Source organism: Ahaetulla prasina, chromosome 8 (assembly GCF_028640845.1).
Source record: "Ahaetulla prasina isolate Xishuangbanna chromosome 8, ASM2864084v1, whole genome shotgun sequence".
Lineage (NCBI taxonomy): Eukaryota > Metazoa > Chordata > Lepidosauria > Squamata > Colubridae > Ahaetulla > Ahaetulla prasina.
Window position 1 is genome coordinate 66,677,805 of NC_080546.1, and position 14,541 is coordinate 66,692,345.

The 14,541-nt window shown below is 38.2% G+C and overlaps 1 protein-coding gene across 3 annotated transcripts in view; it reads left to right on the forward strand.

Annotated features, from left to right (window-relative positions):
• Positions 1 to 14,150, forward strand: part of WDR1 (WD repeat domain 1) — a 106,797-nt gene extending 92,647 nt beyond the window's left edge. For 2 of the 3 annotated variants that reach the window (XM_058191985.1, XM_058191987.1), the window contains exons 9-15: positions 3,933 to 4,020; positions 5,462 to 5,618; positions 10,518 to 10,605; positions 11,463 to 11,573; positions 11,698 to 11,871; positions 12,544 to 12,688; positions 13,499 to 14,150. In XM_058191985.1, the coding sequence (XP_058047968.1) occupies positions 3,933 to 4,020; positions 5,462 to 5,618; positions 10,518 to 10,605; positions 11,463 to 11,573; positions 11,698 to 11,871; positions 12,544 to 12,688; positions 13,499 to 13,608 (873 nt within the window). In that variant the 3' untranslated portion in view covers positions 13,609 to 14,150. The remainder of the gene's footprint in view (positions 1 to 3,932; positions 4,021 to 5,461; positions 5,619 to 10,517; positions 10,606 to 11,462; positions 11,574 to 11,697; positions 11,872 to 12,543; positions 12,689 to 13,498) is intronic. The other variant, XM_058191986.1, reaches the window with a different exon arrangement.
• Positions 14,151 to 14,541: the final 391 nt, after the last annotated feature.

A 14,541-nucleotide genomic window follows, 5' to 3' on the forward strand; every position in this document is an offset into this window, starting at 1 on the left:
TGGGGATGCTGCAATGGTCGTAAGCATAAAAAATGGTCATGTCACTTTTTTCAGTGCTATTGTAACTTTGAATGGTCACTAAATGAATAATTGTAAGTCAAGGATTACCTGTACAAAAATACAAAAAGCTTCTTTGCTTGCAAAAAGCTGCCCTAAATACCAATCATTAGATTAGAAATGGGGGAATACACACTGAAGATCAACGATAGTCACAGCCATCATGGAAACCTAAAACATTCTGTCCAAACACCTTCCTTTTCATCAGCAATACCTGCAACCCAGAGTTAAAAATCAGGCAGGGTGCCACCTTAAGGAATTAAAAGAGTGAAAATGCAATGATAATCATCAGCAGCCAACTCTTGCTCATAAAGTGAAATCCTTTAGCAGAGAGGTCATTTAAGCTCTCCAGAAAATGGGTGGGCATACTTGGCTACAAAATGTTGAGCTAAAGAGACAAATTAACAAAGTATATAGGAGACCCAGGTTCAGGTCTCTGCTCTCTGAAGCTTGTCAGGATTACAATAAAATCAGTACATGCCACAGATATCTAAATAAACTTCAAGCCTGTTGCCATGTTTTTAAGCCTTATTATCATGAGAGAAACCTAAAATGGAGAGAGGATCCACATCCTTACCTCCTATTTTTTTTAAAAATCTTACTATCACTGAACAATCATGTACTTTGGCCACTCAGAAGCAATGCAAGAGACTCCTGTCCCAAAGGTACTTTTTCTTTTTCTTTTTTAAAAAAGTTTTTATTTTTTGGGGGGAAAAAACCACATACAGATCTTTGTTGAACAAGATAACAGTCAGGTACATAATTAAACATATTTCAAATTTCACCCCCTCATTGTATTGTTTATCCAATATTTTCCCTTCTCCTCTTCAAATTTTATTATTGCCCATTTCTATCAAATTCTCTATTCCACCCCTTTATCCTGAATAGCATTTAATCAAATCTAGTTCCCACATTTTTGTCCCCTTTCTTGCCCCTCCCTCCTTCATTAAACAAAGTACACCATATTTATCCCTAATATTGTCAAAGACCAGTAACAAAAAGAAATAAAAACAAGGTAATATCTATAAAAATTATCCTGTCTTAAATCTCACCTTGATTAAAAGGTCTCCCATCACTTATTTATTTCAAAATCCCATTCCAAGTAAAAAATATTAAAATAATAAACTAAATAAAAAGAGCAAAATAAAAAGGAACAAACATTATCCCATTTCTCACATAGTTCCATGTTCATATTCAAATATTCTATTGGAAGTTTTATCGCAAAGTATTTCAATTTCACTGGATGTGCTTAAAATCTGCATATTTTCTTAACTTATTAAATACCTTGTTTGCCCCGTTCCTCCTCTCCTCAACATTTTTATAATCCTCTAATCTTTAATACAAATTTTAATTTTACATTATTATAACATGCTTTTTATATTCTTCTCTATCATTGCTGCAAGCAGTTCTTACTTCAACTTTATTCTTTGATATTATGAGTCTTAAAGGTCAGCCATCTAATTGCAAGTGTTCCTTTGGAGTGTCCTGAAATCACAAAGACATTCCCCTCCTGTATTTCTCCTTCTGCCTTTAGGTGTCAGTCTTTAGTATTGTTTTCTATTTTGTTCTTTGGTGTTATCAGTCTTAAAGGTCATCCTTCTAGTTCCTCCTTTGAAATTGTCCTGAAATCACAAAGACATTTCCCTCCTGCATTTCTTCTTCTGCCTTTAGGTGTCAGTCTTTAGTCTGCAGTTACAATCCACAATTAACAAAGTATCCATTTTGGAACCTTTCCTTTGTTTCAATTTTTTACCTCTTTTCAATCCTGTAAATAGTTACATTATAATTCTTTAAATCCAAATTTATAAAGAGTAGAGGAGCTGGGAAAAACTCAATTAAAGTCAATTTTTAAAGTCCTAGTTAGTTCCACTCTTTTTCCTTCTTGGTTATAAATTTTTAAATAATCGATAAAAGCTTCCAAAATTCTCCAAAGTCAATTTTAAATGGAAATGATATTTTCTCTGTTTTTTCTATTCAATTAGGACTCTAGAAATAGATTCCAAGCCACCTTTTGTCAGGTTTTAGGTATCTTTGATTATTTCCTTCCATTTTCATTTCCTGTTTAAATTAGCCGCTATTTCTCAGTTTTTCTTTAAATGCTTATTAGTAAAATTGCCTTAAGTGCCTCTTCGTGAGCTGGTATTGACTCATCCTGCTTCAATATCTTATTCAATATTTGTGCTTTATCCTCCTGCCCGTTCTTGTGGCCGTCCCGACTTCAAGCAGCTGGTGATGGCTGCGGTCCTCCTTGATGGGTCGAGGGAAAAAAGCCAGAGCTACAGGAAATTTGCAACTTCCCTGTCTGCTCCAGCGGCTCCCTCATTCTTAGCTGCCCCTGCAGGGCAGCTACAGTCCGAAGCGGACCCCATTTTGAGAGGGTTATCAGCACTCACCCCAGAGCTCTCGGGGTTCGTGTCCATGTTGTCACGACACTGGCCACACCTCCCAAAGGTACTTTTTCAAGAGGCAATTGGACTTTCTGGAAACCAAGAAAGTCCAGTTGCCTCTTGAAAAAAGCACCTTTGGGACAACCATAACCTGAATGACTGAATGACAAGAGACTCCTGTGCTCAGTGAACTGACAAAGTACCCTTTCCCACCCAGGAGAAGCAATCCTTAGATCAATGTGCACCATTTAAAGGCTGGTCTCACTCACCTCACAAGATATCCTGAGGAAATCATCCAGATTTAAGGAAAGATCACATGCCCCCAGAAAGGCAGTAAAAAAAATCAGACAGAGTGCCAAGCTTGCATCCTGCCTCTTAGCCAGTGCTTAACTCGATCAAGCAGGCAGCGGAGGTCTGAAAACAATACCTCATCGCTTTCCCATCAGTGTGGGGGGGAGACCTCCCAAAGCCCTTTTTTTTGTAACAAGCCAAAGACTAGCTGGATCACTCCATTTAGAGAAGATTACAGATCCAGGGAAGAAAGAGACCTGTAATTGTCCCTTCCCTTAATTGGGGACGGAGGAGGCAAGGAGTGTCTGGGAGGGGATTCAGCTGTGTTGGAAGTACACCCCCAAAGGGCAGTGCCAGGAACCACTAAAACTGTGCAAAAAGCTTAAAACAACCCTTCCCCTTTAAGAAAGTCAAGCCCTTGAATAAAAGTACCAGCAAAGGGGAAAAAAAACCTCCAGAGAAGCCATTCAGGTTATAGAAAGTCTGGGCACACTACCAAGAACTGTTAACGGCTGTTACAATGTAACAAGGCTTAACCACAGAGGCAGTTTTGGAAAACACTTAAGCAGAGCAATAAAGATAAGTAGAATTAGGCTAGAAACAACTCAGAGGCACACTAGAATGCCTCCTTCCTGCCTTCCTGACAGGATTAACCCCGTAAAATGGGAAAAACAAAAGGCTGTTGGAAAGAGATTTCTTCCAACAGCTGGTTCACTGAACTGCTCAGAAAGTTAGCTACTGGTTCTCTCAAATCAGTGTGAACCAGTTGAATCCCACCACTGCCTGTAAGCATCGCAGTGTTTTGATCTGAAATGTCTGAAAAGGGATTTTTCATAAGAAGTGAAGGGAATCTTGTGAACTTTTTAATGTTTTAGAAGGTTACAATGGCAAAAAGAAAGTCTTTGGCATATAATAAGATATAGTTACCTTATTTTTCAGTAGTCAATATTCAAGTGAAAGAAAGTTGGGCAGTTTTTCTGATGGTCCATAAACTGCTATTTGGCTACCACTAAAGTAGCTGAAGCTTAGAAAACCCTTTTCTAAGAAAAGGCCAGGTAGTTTTGTTGCAAATATGGGAGTTATTCCTGCTCCATTGTAACTAAACCTCTAGTTTTTGATGTGAAGAAGTTAAAGGTTTTGTTTTTTAAAAAAAATATAAATGTGGTTTTTGTAATAATTATATCTACTTTCTTGCAGGGTCACAGCAAATCAATACAGTGTCTTACAGTGCATAAAAATGGAGGGAAATCCTATATATACTCTGGAAGCCATGATGGACATATTAATATCCTTTAAGTGATTAACAATTTTTGTGCTAACCTGAGGTGGCTAAATAGCTATTTCTCATTATTATTTTTCTGTCATTTCTGCTGTCACTGAAATATTATTAACAAACAGGATATAATACAGTTCATGCTTACCGTATTTTCGGTGTATAAGATGCACCATTTTACCCCCCAAAAGAGGGTGAAAATCTGGGTGTGTCTTATATTCCGAATGTAGCCCCGCCTACCCGCCGGCCCCCACCCTTTGAACATTTTCGGGCAGTTCAAGGCGGTGAGGAACTGCGCCAGGGCACAGCCTGTCCTGAAGAGGAACAAACCTCTTTGGGACACTGGGGGTGGGGGGTGGAACTGTCCGGCAGCTTTGGTGAACAAGGCTGGAAAGGAGGGATGTTTCACGGCTTCCGCTTGGCTTGGCTCATTTGGCTCCTGGGCATAGAGAGGGCTTAGGCGGTGGCGCCAGCAGTGGCTCCTCACGTTGCTGGGGAGTGAAGTCATCGCGACTGTTGCCTGGCCTGAGCTGCTCACTGGGCGGCCAGAAGGGTGACCAGCCACGAACCATGGGGCCCGCCTTGTTTGCCAAAGCTGTTGGGCAGATCCCCCCACCCGACCATCCTGAAGAGGTTTGTTCCTCAGGCTGTGCTCCGACCCTCCCCCCAGAGCTATAGGTAGGAAGATGGGGGCATCTCGGGAGCAGAGCCTTCGGTGCCAAGTCCCTCTTCTGCCCCCATGAAAATCATCCCCTACCCCACTCATTCCAGTTAAACGCATGTAGAGTTATAGGGTTTGTTTTAAACAGATAATTGTGCTGCTCGTTATCAAAATCAAGTGGAAGTCTGGACATGGCTGATCCTGATGCTGATAGGCAGAGGCAGAATTCTTTTTTTCTTGTTTTCCTCTCCCAAAATTAAGGTGCGTCTTATACACAGAAATATATGGTATTTTAATTACTGAATGAAAATCTTAAAGTCTAATCTAATCCTTTTTTGAGATTGCTACATTCAATATAATTTAAAATTGTTCTATTTAAGTTGAATAAAAGTTAGCATAGAACCTCCTCCATGCAGCATTTCTAGCTTCTCAAACTTCAAGTGACTTTCTCTCCCAAGATCCAAATATATTTTCATCAACACTCCAGCACTTTGCAATAACAACTAACGTATTTTCTATGCATTTCTTTATCAGTAATTTGAATTTATGAAAGTCCTTCTTACAAAAAAGTGTCTGACTTGACATGTTCCACGTTCCAGGTTTTACAGTGCTGATATCAGCACTGGTTTCTTAAAACCTTAGGAGAATAATAATTATTTAGTGTAGGCGTTTATTGTTCACTGTCTAAATGTATGTGGCAGAAGTTTTGATATAACTTGTTACATGGATTAGGTTTTGGATTTTCTTTTCCTCCTCGTCCTGAATAGAATTTCCTTAAATTTTTTTTTGTACATTATTGGGATTCTGAAACAGGAGAAAATGATGGATTTGGTGGGAAAGGACACACAAATTTAGTTTCCCGAATGGCTGTGGATGACTTTGAGCAGTTGGTCAGCTGTAGTATGGATGATACTGTGCGTTATACTAGTCTTAACAAAAAGGAATACAGGTATTGGTGTTTTAAGCTTTCATCACAAATTTTTCTGTCATCATACTATTAAAATATCTATTTCAATTTGTAGACAATTTAGTGTGTTATATGAAAATCTGTATCCGATAAGCAGTTTTCACAAGCAACAATAGCATTTTTCCCATACTGTGATTAATGTTTCAGTAGCATCCTTGTTACCATGTCATGTAATACAACCATTTCATGAACAATTGTATTTATCCAAATGTAAGCACATTTTAGAAGATGAAATGAAATAATTAATACTGAAGAAGAAATTTCTAAGGGTAAAAGAATAGAAAAAAATCTACACTGTTGTTGTTATGTTAAAGTAAATTGATTCTGAAACCAGTTTTCATATTCCAGAATTGCTGAAGAATAATGCAACTTGGTTATATCTTGTCTAGTTCGATTGTGTGAACCCTGAGGGAAGTGGTCAGGGTTCTCTACAGCCTTGGTTCTGCCAAGTGTAATCTCGATCTTTGCCCTTCTTGGTTGATGAAAGGTGAAAGGGCCTGGTTTAGGATGCTAGTAAATACATCCTTCAATAAGGGGATTCTACTGTCCTCCTTAAAGGAGGCAGTGATTTGATATCCATCACAGGATATGTGAGCAGTTATTAACTAACTTAAATCATTCCTTTTTGGGAAAAGGTTGAGAAAGTGATGGGGTTGCAGTAGAAGAGAACCGTGGAGAAAATTGATTATCTGGATCCATTTTAGTCAGGTTTCAAGTCAAGACACACTGTAAAAATGACAATGACCCTGGAGAGACTGGGATTGGGGAGTGCAACAGCCGTGGTGATGCTTGAACTTTTAGAGGTTTTGGATACCACTAGTCATGGTATATTTCAAGATCTGCAGTGTTTCTTCTCTTTCTTAAAGAGGGGTTTCCAGTTGGCTGTGTTACACAGATCAGGTTCTAGATTACACAGTTGCACAGTTGCAGGTGCAGGGCTTGATGATCTTCCAGTTCTTATTCAACACTCACATGAAATCACTAGAAGATAACATCAGTGTAAGATACCAAATAGCACATCCTAGTCTGAACTACAGGACTCAGTCCTGACCTTGAGTTGGATTGAGTCTGGATAGGGGAAAATAAGTTGATGTTCAATCCCAGCAAGGCAGACTGGCTCTGAATTTATATGCTATTGAATCTGAGAAAGATTCCATATCCCAGGGTTTCAGATTGAACGATCAGACAGAATTACAGAAACATCTGGTAAAAAGAAGGGAGGCTTATGCCTATATATTAACAACAGCTGGTGTCAGGATTTAACTGTAATTTACAAATTCTGTGACAAAAATTTAGAGATATTAATTATCAACTGCAAACCATACTATTTGCCTCGTGAATTTTCCTCATTTCTTCTAATTGCTGTTTATGTCCCACCACAAGCCTGTGTAAACAAGGCATTACGAACTCTAGCTGACCAAATTATGGAGGCTGAAGCCAAATACCCTGATTTATTGGCCATTATTTTGGGAGATCTAAACAAGGCAAACTTAAGGAAAGAGCTACCAAAATACTTTCAGCATGTCAATTGTCCCACTAGAGGCAAGAATACTTTAGACCATTGCTACACAACACTAAAAGATGCTTATTGGTCTTTACCACGTGCAGCTGTAGGACACTCTGATCATTGCATGATTCACCTTGTACTTGCTTATAGGCAAAGACTTAAAACCACAAAACCAACAATGAGGAGGCAAACTTAAAGCTACAGGCTTGCTCTGACTGCAAGGAATATTTTGAAGATACCTCTGCAGACCTGGATGAACACAGATACTGTAATATCATATGTCAGCTTCTGTGAAGACCTATGTGTACCGACAAGGAACTTGCGAATATACAGTAACAACAAACCTTGGTTCACAGCTAAACTTAAACAGCTATATTGTTCCAAAGAGGAAGCCTACCGAAAAGGTGATAAAATGCTGTACAATCAGGCCAGAAATGTATTAACAAGGGAGATCAGAGCAGCAAAAAGAGGCTACTCTGAAAAGCTAAAGAAACAGTTCTCAACAAATGAACCAGCAACATGTGGAAAACTCTTAAAAATATCACCAGCTATGGCAAACCTCCTTCCCAGGCTGAAGGAAATCAACAACTGGCATATGACCTGAATGAGTTTTACTGCAGGTTTGAAAGGAAACTACAGCCACCTATCTCCACAACCCACATCTCAGACACACCAACAACAGCTAAGCCTCCTACAACTGACTCCATCCCATTGGGTTCACAACCCCTAGTGATCACAGAAAAGGACGTGCAAGATCTATTCCACAGACAAAAGCCAGGAAAAGCTCCAGGCCCAGACAAGATAACTCCTTCTTGCTTAAAAGTCTGTGCTGGCCAATTGGCCCCCATCTTCACCCGTATCTTCAATAAATCACTAGAGGTGCTATGTTCCTTCTTGCTTCAAATGCTCTACTATCATCCCAGTGCCAAAGAAGCCCACCATCAAGGAACTGAATGACTATAGACCAATTGCTCTAACATCTGTAATCATGAAAACCTATGAAAGGCTAGTGCTATCCCACTTGAAAACCATCACGGATCTGCTGTTAGACTGCTTGCAATTTGCATACCGAGCAAATAGATCAACAGATGATGCTGTTAATATGGCTCTGCACTACATCCTACAACATCTTGAATCTATGCAAGGGTCCTCTTTGTAGACTTTAGTTCAGCATTTAATACCATCATTCCAGACGCTCTTCTAACTAAGTTAAACCAGCTACAGGTACCGGAACAGACTTGTAAGTAGATCACAAGCTTCCTAACAAACAGGAAGCAGCAGGTGAAACTAAGCAGAATCACATCAGATACCTGTACAATTAGCACAGGGGTCCCCCAAGGCTGTGTGGTCTCCTCACTTCTCTCTGTATACCAATGACTGCATCTCCAACGATTCATCTGTCAAACTACTGAAGTTTGCAGATGACACAACAGTGATCTGTCTCATTCGAGACAATGATGAATCCGCATACAGATGGGAGGTTGAACAACTATCCTCGTAGTGCAACCAGAACAATCTGGAACTGAACACACTCAAAACCATAGAAATGATGGTAGACTTTAGGAGAAACCCTTCCATACTTCCACCTCTCACAATACTAGACAACACAGTATCAACAGTAGAGACCTTCAAATTTTTAGGTTCTACCATATCGCAAGATCTAAAATAGACACCTAACATCAAAAATGTCATCAAAAAGGGACAACAAAGAATGTTCTTTCTGTGCCAACTTGGAAAGCTCAAACTGCCCAAGGAGCTGCTGATCCAGTTCTACAGAAGAATTATTGAGTCTGTCTTCTGCACCTCTATAACTGTCTGGTTTGGTTCTGCAACCCAACAAGGCAGACACAGACTTCAGAGGATAATTAGAACTGCAAAAAAAAAAACAATTGCTACCAACCTGCCTTCCATTGAGGACCTGTATACTGCACGAATCAAAAAGAGGGCTGTGAAAATATTTACAGACCCCTCACATCCTGGACGTAAACTTTTTCAACTCCTACCCTCAAAACGACACTATAAGACATTGCACGCCAGAACAACTAGACACAAGAACAGTTTTTTCCCAAACACCATCACTCTGCTAAACAAATAATTCCCTCAACACTATCAAACTATTTACTAAATCTGTACTACTATTAATCTTCTCATCATTCCCATCACCCATCTCCTTCCACTTATGACTGTATGACTGTAACTTTGTTGCTTGTATCCTTACAATTTATACTGATATTGATTGTTTCCTGATTGCTTGTTTGTAGCCTATGACTATCATTAAGTGTTGTATCATTAAGTGTTAAATTTTTAACCTATGTCTATCATTAAGTGTTGTAAGTGTTGTACCTTGATGAAGGTATCTTCTTTTATGTACACTAAGAGCATATGCACCAAGACAAATTCCTTGTGTATCCAATCGCACTTGGCCAATAAAAATTCTATTCTGTTCTATTCTATTCTACTCTATTCTATTCTATTCTATTCTATTCTATTTAGTTTTGGCTTTGGTCATATTTTTCTCATGACAAACTGGCTTGTAATGCAGGTTGTCTCTAAATCCATAACTCTGGATCCACAAGTAGAAGGTGGCAATTGTGGCCCAGAAAACTATTGCCACATCTGCATCTCGTTTACCACTTGCATCTTTGTTTGGAGTGGGAGGCTTTACTCATAGTCATTCATGCATCTTGATTGAGCTATTGTAGTATATTGTACATGAGTGTTCTTGAAAAGTATTCAGAAACTACAAGTAATCATGGGGTTCTTCATTCTGTGTAGCACTTCTGGAGAAGAAACTGATTAACCATTTGAATTCCAGGTGCTAGTTGTCACCTTTAAACCCATGTACAGTTCAGAATCTGCATGTCTATGGGACCCCCTTTTCCCAATGGTATCTGCCTGGATGAGAAGGTCCATCTACTTGCTCAAGAGGCGACAGAAACATGGCCTTTTCTATTGCTGCCCCCTCTTTTGGAAAAGCACACCCCAAACATTTGAATGGTCTCTTTTCTTTTGACATTTAGAAAATCTATAATTTGAATAAGATGTTTATCCACTACCAATGGAAATAATTCTAATTACAGAGGGATAGATCACAACCCTTTTTATGGTCTTCAGGTGCAGTTTAATAGTTCTGATTGGTGGATTGTATTTAGTTTGTTTTAATCCAAACAATGCTTAAAGAACAAGTACTGGTCAGAGTCAGTGGTATTTGGAGTGGGCAATAAACCTGTAAAATATATTTAGAAGCTATTATAACGTCTGCAGACCTGTGCCATAATTGTTCTGGCTGCTTTTGTAAGCAGCTTGAATACTTCATACTATGCACCTCCTTGTATTTCTTCAGTTGGGAAAATTAGCTTTTTTTTTTTTTTTAGCAGCCAAGATGTTATAAAAATGGATGTTCAACCAAAATGTGTGGCAGTTGGACCTGGAGGATATGCAGTGGTCACATGCATTGGAGAAGTGAGTAAATTCAGAAAAACAAATCATAGTGCATTCTTTTATTCAATTATTTTAATCCTGTTGCTTTGTGCTTTTAGTATTCTGGGCAGTTGACATTTCATTGTATTGTGTAAACTGTAAAAACATAATTCAGTAACCAAGCCAATGTTGTTAGATGCTGTTAGATGTTGTTAGAATGCAGCAATAGTGATTTAGGGAGTTCCTCCCCACAAATTAATAACAGAGTAGGGAAAGAGGTATGAACATGCAATGAGCATGTGAAGGAAAATGGTTGTGGCACTTGTTTTGAACTCAGAGGGGAAAAATCTGTTGCAGAAATCCCTGATTGGAACATTGCACTCTAGGCAAAAGAGCAAGAGCCAATTTGGTCTAGCGGTTAAGGCAGGGATCCTCAACCCCTGGGCTGTAGTCCACTATCGAGCCTTGAGCCCTTTGAAATGGGCTGCAGAAATGGTGGATGAGCACACATGCACTTGCATGAGCAGCAGGTGAGCATGGTCAAGTCTGCTCCATTTGCGTGAGTGATGTGTGCACTTGCATGCTGCTCGCATTGAACCATGCCCTCTCCCCCCCCCCCCCCGGTCTGGTTTGCAAAGCCGGAAAGGTTGGAGAATTCTGGGTTAAGACACCAGGCTAGAAACTGAGAGACAATGAGTTCTAGTCACAGGACACAGGCATGAAAGCTTGTTAGGTGACCTTGGGCCAGACCATGAGATCAGGCCTGACAACTGGTCAATCACTTTCTGTTGCAAATAATGGATTAACACTCAGTTGATTGGAAATAAGTTGATTGGAGGAAATGTTAGGGGGAAAAAAACTATAAGCAAAAGTTCATGTATATATTTCTTCAATTATAGATTATTTTGATGAAGGATAAGAAGAAGTGTCTTGCAATTGATAACCCTGGTTTTGAACCGGAGGCAGTGGCAGTTCACCCTGGAGGTGGGACAGCAGCAGTTGGAGGAACAGTAAGAATATTTCTCATGAAATCATCTAATTTTCAAGCTTTTGAGATACATGCAGAAATGCAGTAAAAGCCACTGTTTCTTTTGTTCATGCTTAAACTTATCCTTGTTACGTTTGTATCTCCAGGATGGGAAAGTGCATTTATATGCAATTCATGGAGCTTCTTTAAAAAGTGAAGAGAAGATTCTGGAAGCCAAAGGACCAGTAACTGACCTGGCATATTCTCCTGATGGAGCTTTCCTGGCTGTGACAGATGCAAACAAAGTAGTCACAGTGTTCAGCATTGCTGATGGTTATGGGGTAAGAACTATGTTAATCATCTCCTATTGGTTTTTAGTTTCATGTCTTAAATAGAAAGCATAATAATAGTTCTGATATATGTCTCAATTCTAATCAGTTTGCAGTGGCATCTGGTAGTTTATGGTCAGTCCTCATAAGCAGGTTTATTAATAGTATAAAGGCTGCTAGCCTATAATTTTAGTAATTAAGTTGCACTTTGGAAGAACTATGTTGCCTAATGAAAGTATTGATAGGTTGAAATGATCAAATAAAACTTTATTGTTGGAACCTATTGCCCCATTTTAAAAAAAAATGCATAACCATTTAAATGTAGTTATCAAATATAATCTTGTATTGTTTATTCCCCTATGTTGATTTCACTTATAGCTTTGGTGTAATTAGAACATGAAAGTACATAAATGGTTGAATAATTATTAGAATAATTAAATAATTAATCATCAGTAAATTGCAAAAGGCAGCTTTATTCAGAACAGCTTACATCCTGCAATATACCTTTAACACCATCAAACATCCACATCTGCTTATCCCAGGTCCTTGGAAAGGACTAGATAGGTAGACAAAAATGCCAAATCGAGTATGAATATCTCGCTGATTGTGTGATAACCATAATAATAAAAATAATTAACTTAATTTGGGGATTACAAATATTGTATAAATATTTTTTCTGAATAGGAACATAATGTATTCTATGGCCATCATGCAAAAATAGTTTGTGTTGCCTGGTCCCCTGATAATGAGCACTTTGCTACTGGTGGCATGGACATGTTGGTGAACGTGTGGACCCTAAGTGACCCAGAAACCCGAGTAAAAATACCAGGTGATTCAGGCTTTTTTTCCTTTGAAAGAATTAATGCTGAAGTTGATTGAAAAAGAAGGTGTGGTAGTCTATATTACTTATCTGGGTTACATTCTATTTGATAGACAATATTGAAGTTTTCAGGAGAAATTTTAGAATTTGAAAATAAAATTTTCCGCAATTAGTTGGAAAGTCTAAAATCAATTGTTTTTACAAGACTTAATTGGAGGAGTGTCCATGCATTTTTATCTACCCTGTGTCTTCTCCCATAAGAATTGCAGAATTTGAGCGACCAAAGGAGTAATTCATTCATTCATTCATTCTTTCTTTCATTCATTCATTTTATTCAGTATGCTCATTTATTCATTCAGTTTGTAGAGCTGTTTCTCAGCATAGAAATCCATAATAGATGCCATACAGTTTCAGCTTTGAAATGTCCAAGGAAGGAGTTCCTGCCATTTTTTTTTGAGCCATTGGTCCTGCTATGAAATAGCAGTTTCTGTAAGGAATTTTTTCCCTTTTTTCATTTGGAAGCTGCTTTCTGGCAAATTAAAATCCTGCTCTTTTCGTGAGACTTGATGTTTAAGGAAAGTCTGCAATCTATTTAATGTTAAAAGAGAAGAACCATAAGAGCTTCAGGAAAGGAATTAAATACCAGATGCAATATTTTAGAACATTGATGTGCAAACAGATGAGCAAACAGTATTCGCCAAGGAAGCAATTATATGGCTAGCCAGACTGAAAATCTTATTAATGCTAAGCTTTTTTTCAGAATGCAATTGGATAATATTGTAATTACTCACATTTCTCTTTCATTTTCTCTTTGCTAAGATGCACACAGGTTACATCACATTAGCGGTTTAGCATGGCTGGATGAAAATACCTTGGTAACAACATCACATGATGCGTCAGTCAAAGAGTGGTCTATTTCCTACAAATAAAATACCTTCAATCAGAATAACTTCATCAGGAGAGACTACTAGAGTGAAATAAAGCATTTCTTTTTCTGAAAATTTAGCAAATGTATAATGGGATTCTATAGCATATTCTACTATCTTTGCAGGCAGTGTTTATATCTGTAATTACATAACTGTTGAAAAGCTTTAGTCAGTTACAGTTTGCACATGAAAAGCACTTAAATTATATTTGGAGTTTAAAAAATCTTTTGTGTGCTGAACATTCCAGAGTTTGCAACCTTAGCAGGATGATAGAACTGATTTGGTTCCCTATTTTTAATACTATATGTAAAACACATATTCACCTGATCTTTGTACAGCATGAGAGAACTCTCATTTTTTCTACTTACAGAACATTTCTGTACTAAGTCATAAGAATGCTTGTTGTGATCCACAAAAATGAATTGTGATGTGCAGCTACTGTATATGGGCTTGTCTGTAATCCCCCAAACTGTGGTCTCAGATTTCCTTCAAAAAAACAACAACAGTGGGGTACATCCATAATAAAGTTTTTGGTATTTCCTGTGCTTATTTGTAGTTATTTTTAAGATAAAGGCATTTTTTTTTCAGATTGACACTTGTTACTGTTTTGCACAAATGAGAATATTTGATCATGATTTATTTGGAAAAAGAATGCTTCTAGATCAGCTTTAAATATACATTTTTCATGAGGAGAAAGATGCTGATGTAAGAAAACTTGGATTAAAAAATATTTTTGTTGTTAATTATTAAAATAAACCAAATCATTATTTTGTTTTGAACTTCTCTTTGCGAAGATCAATTCAAGCCCAGTGAAATTGAATGACCTTACGAAATTCATGTTCTCAATACAGATCTTCTTTATAGCTTTAGAGCATAGCTGGAAGGGTCAAGGAGTCCAATCTGCTGCTCAAATAAGTACCTGCACCCCCTTAAGAT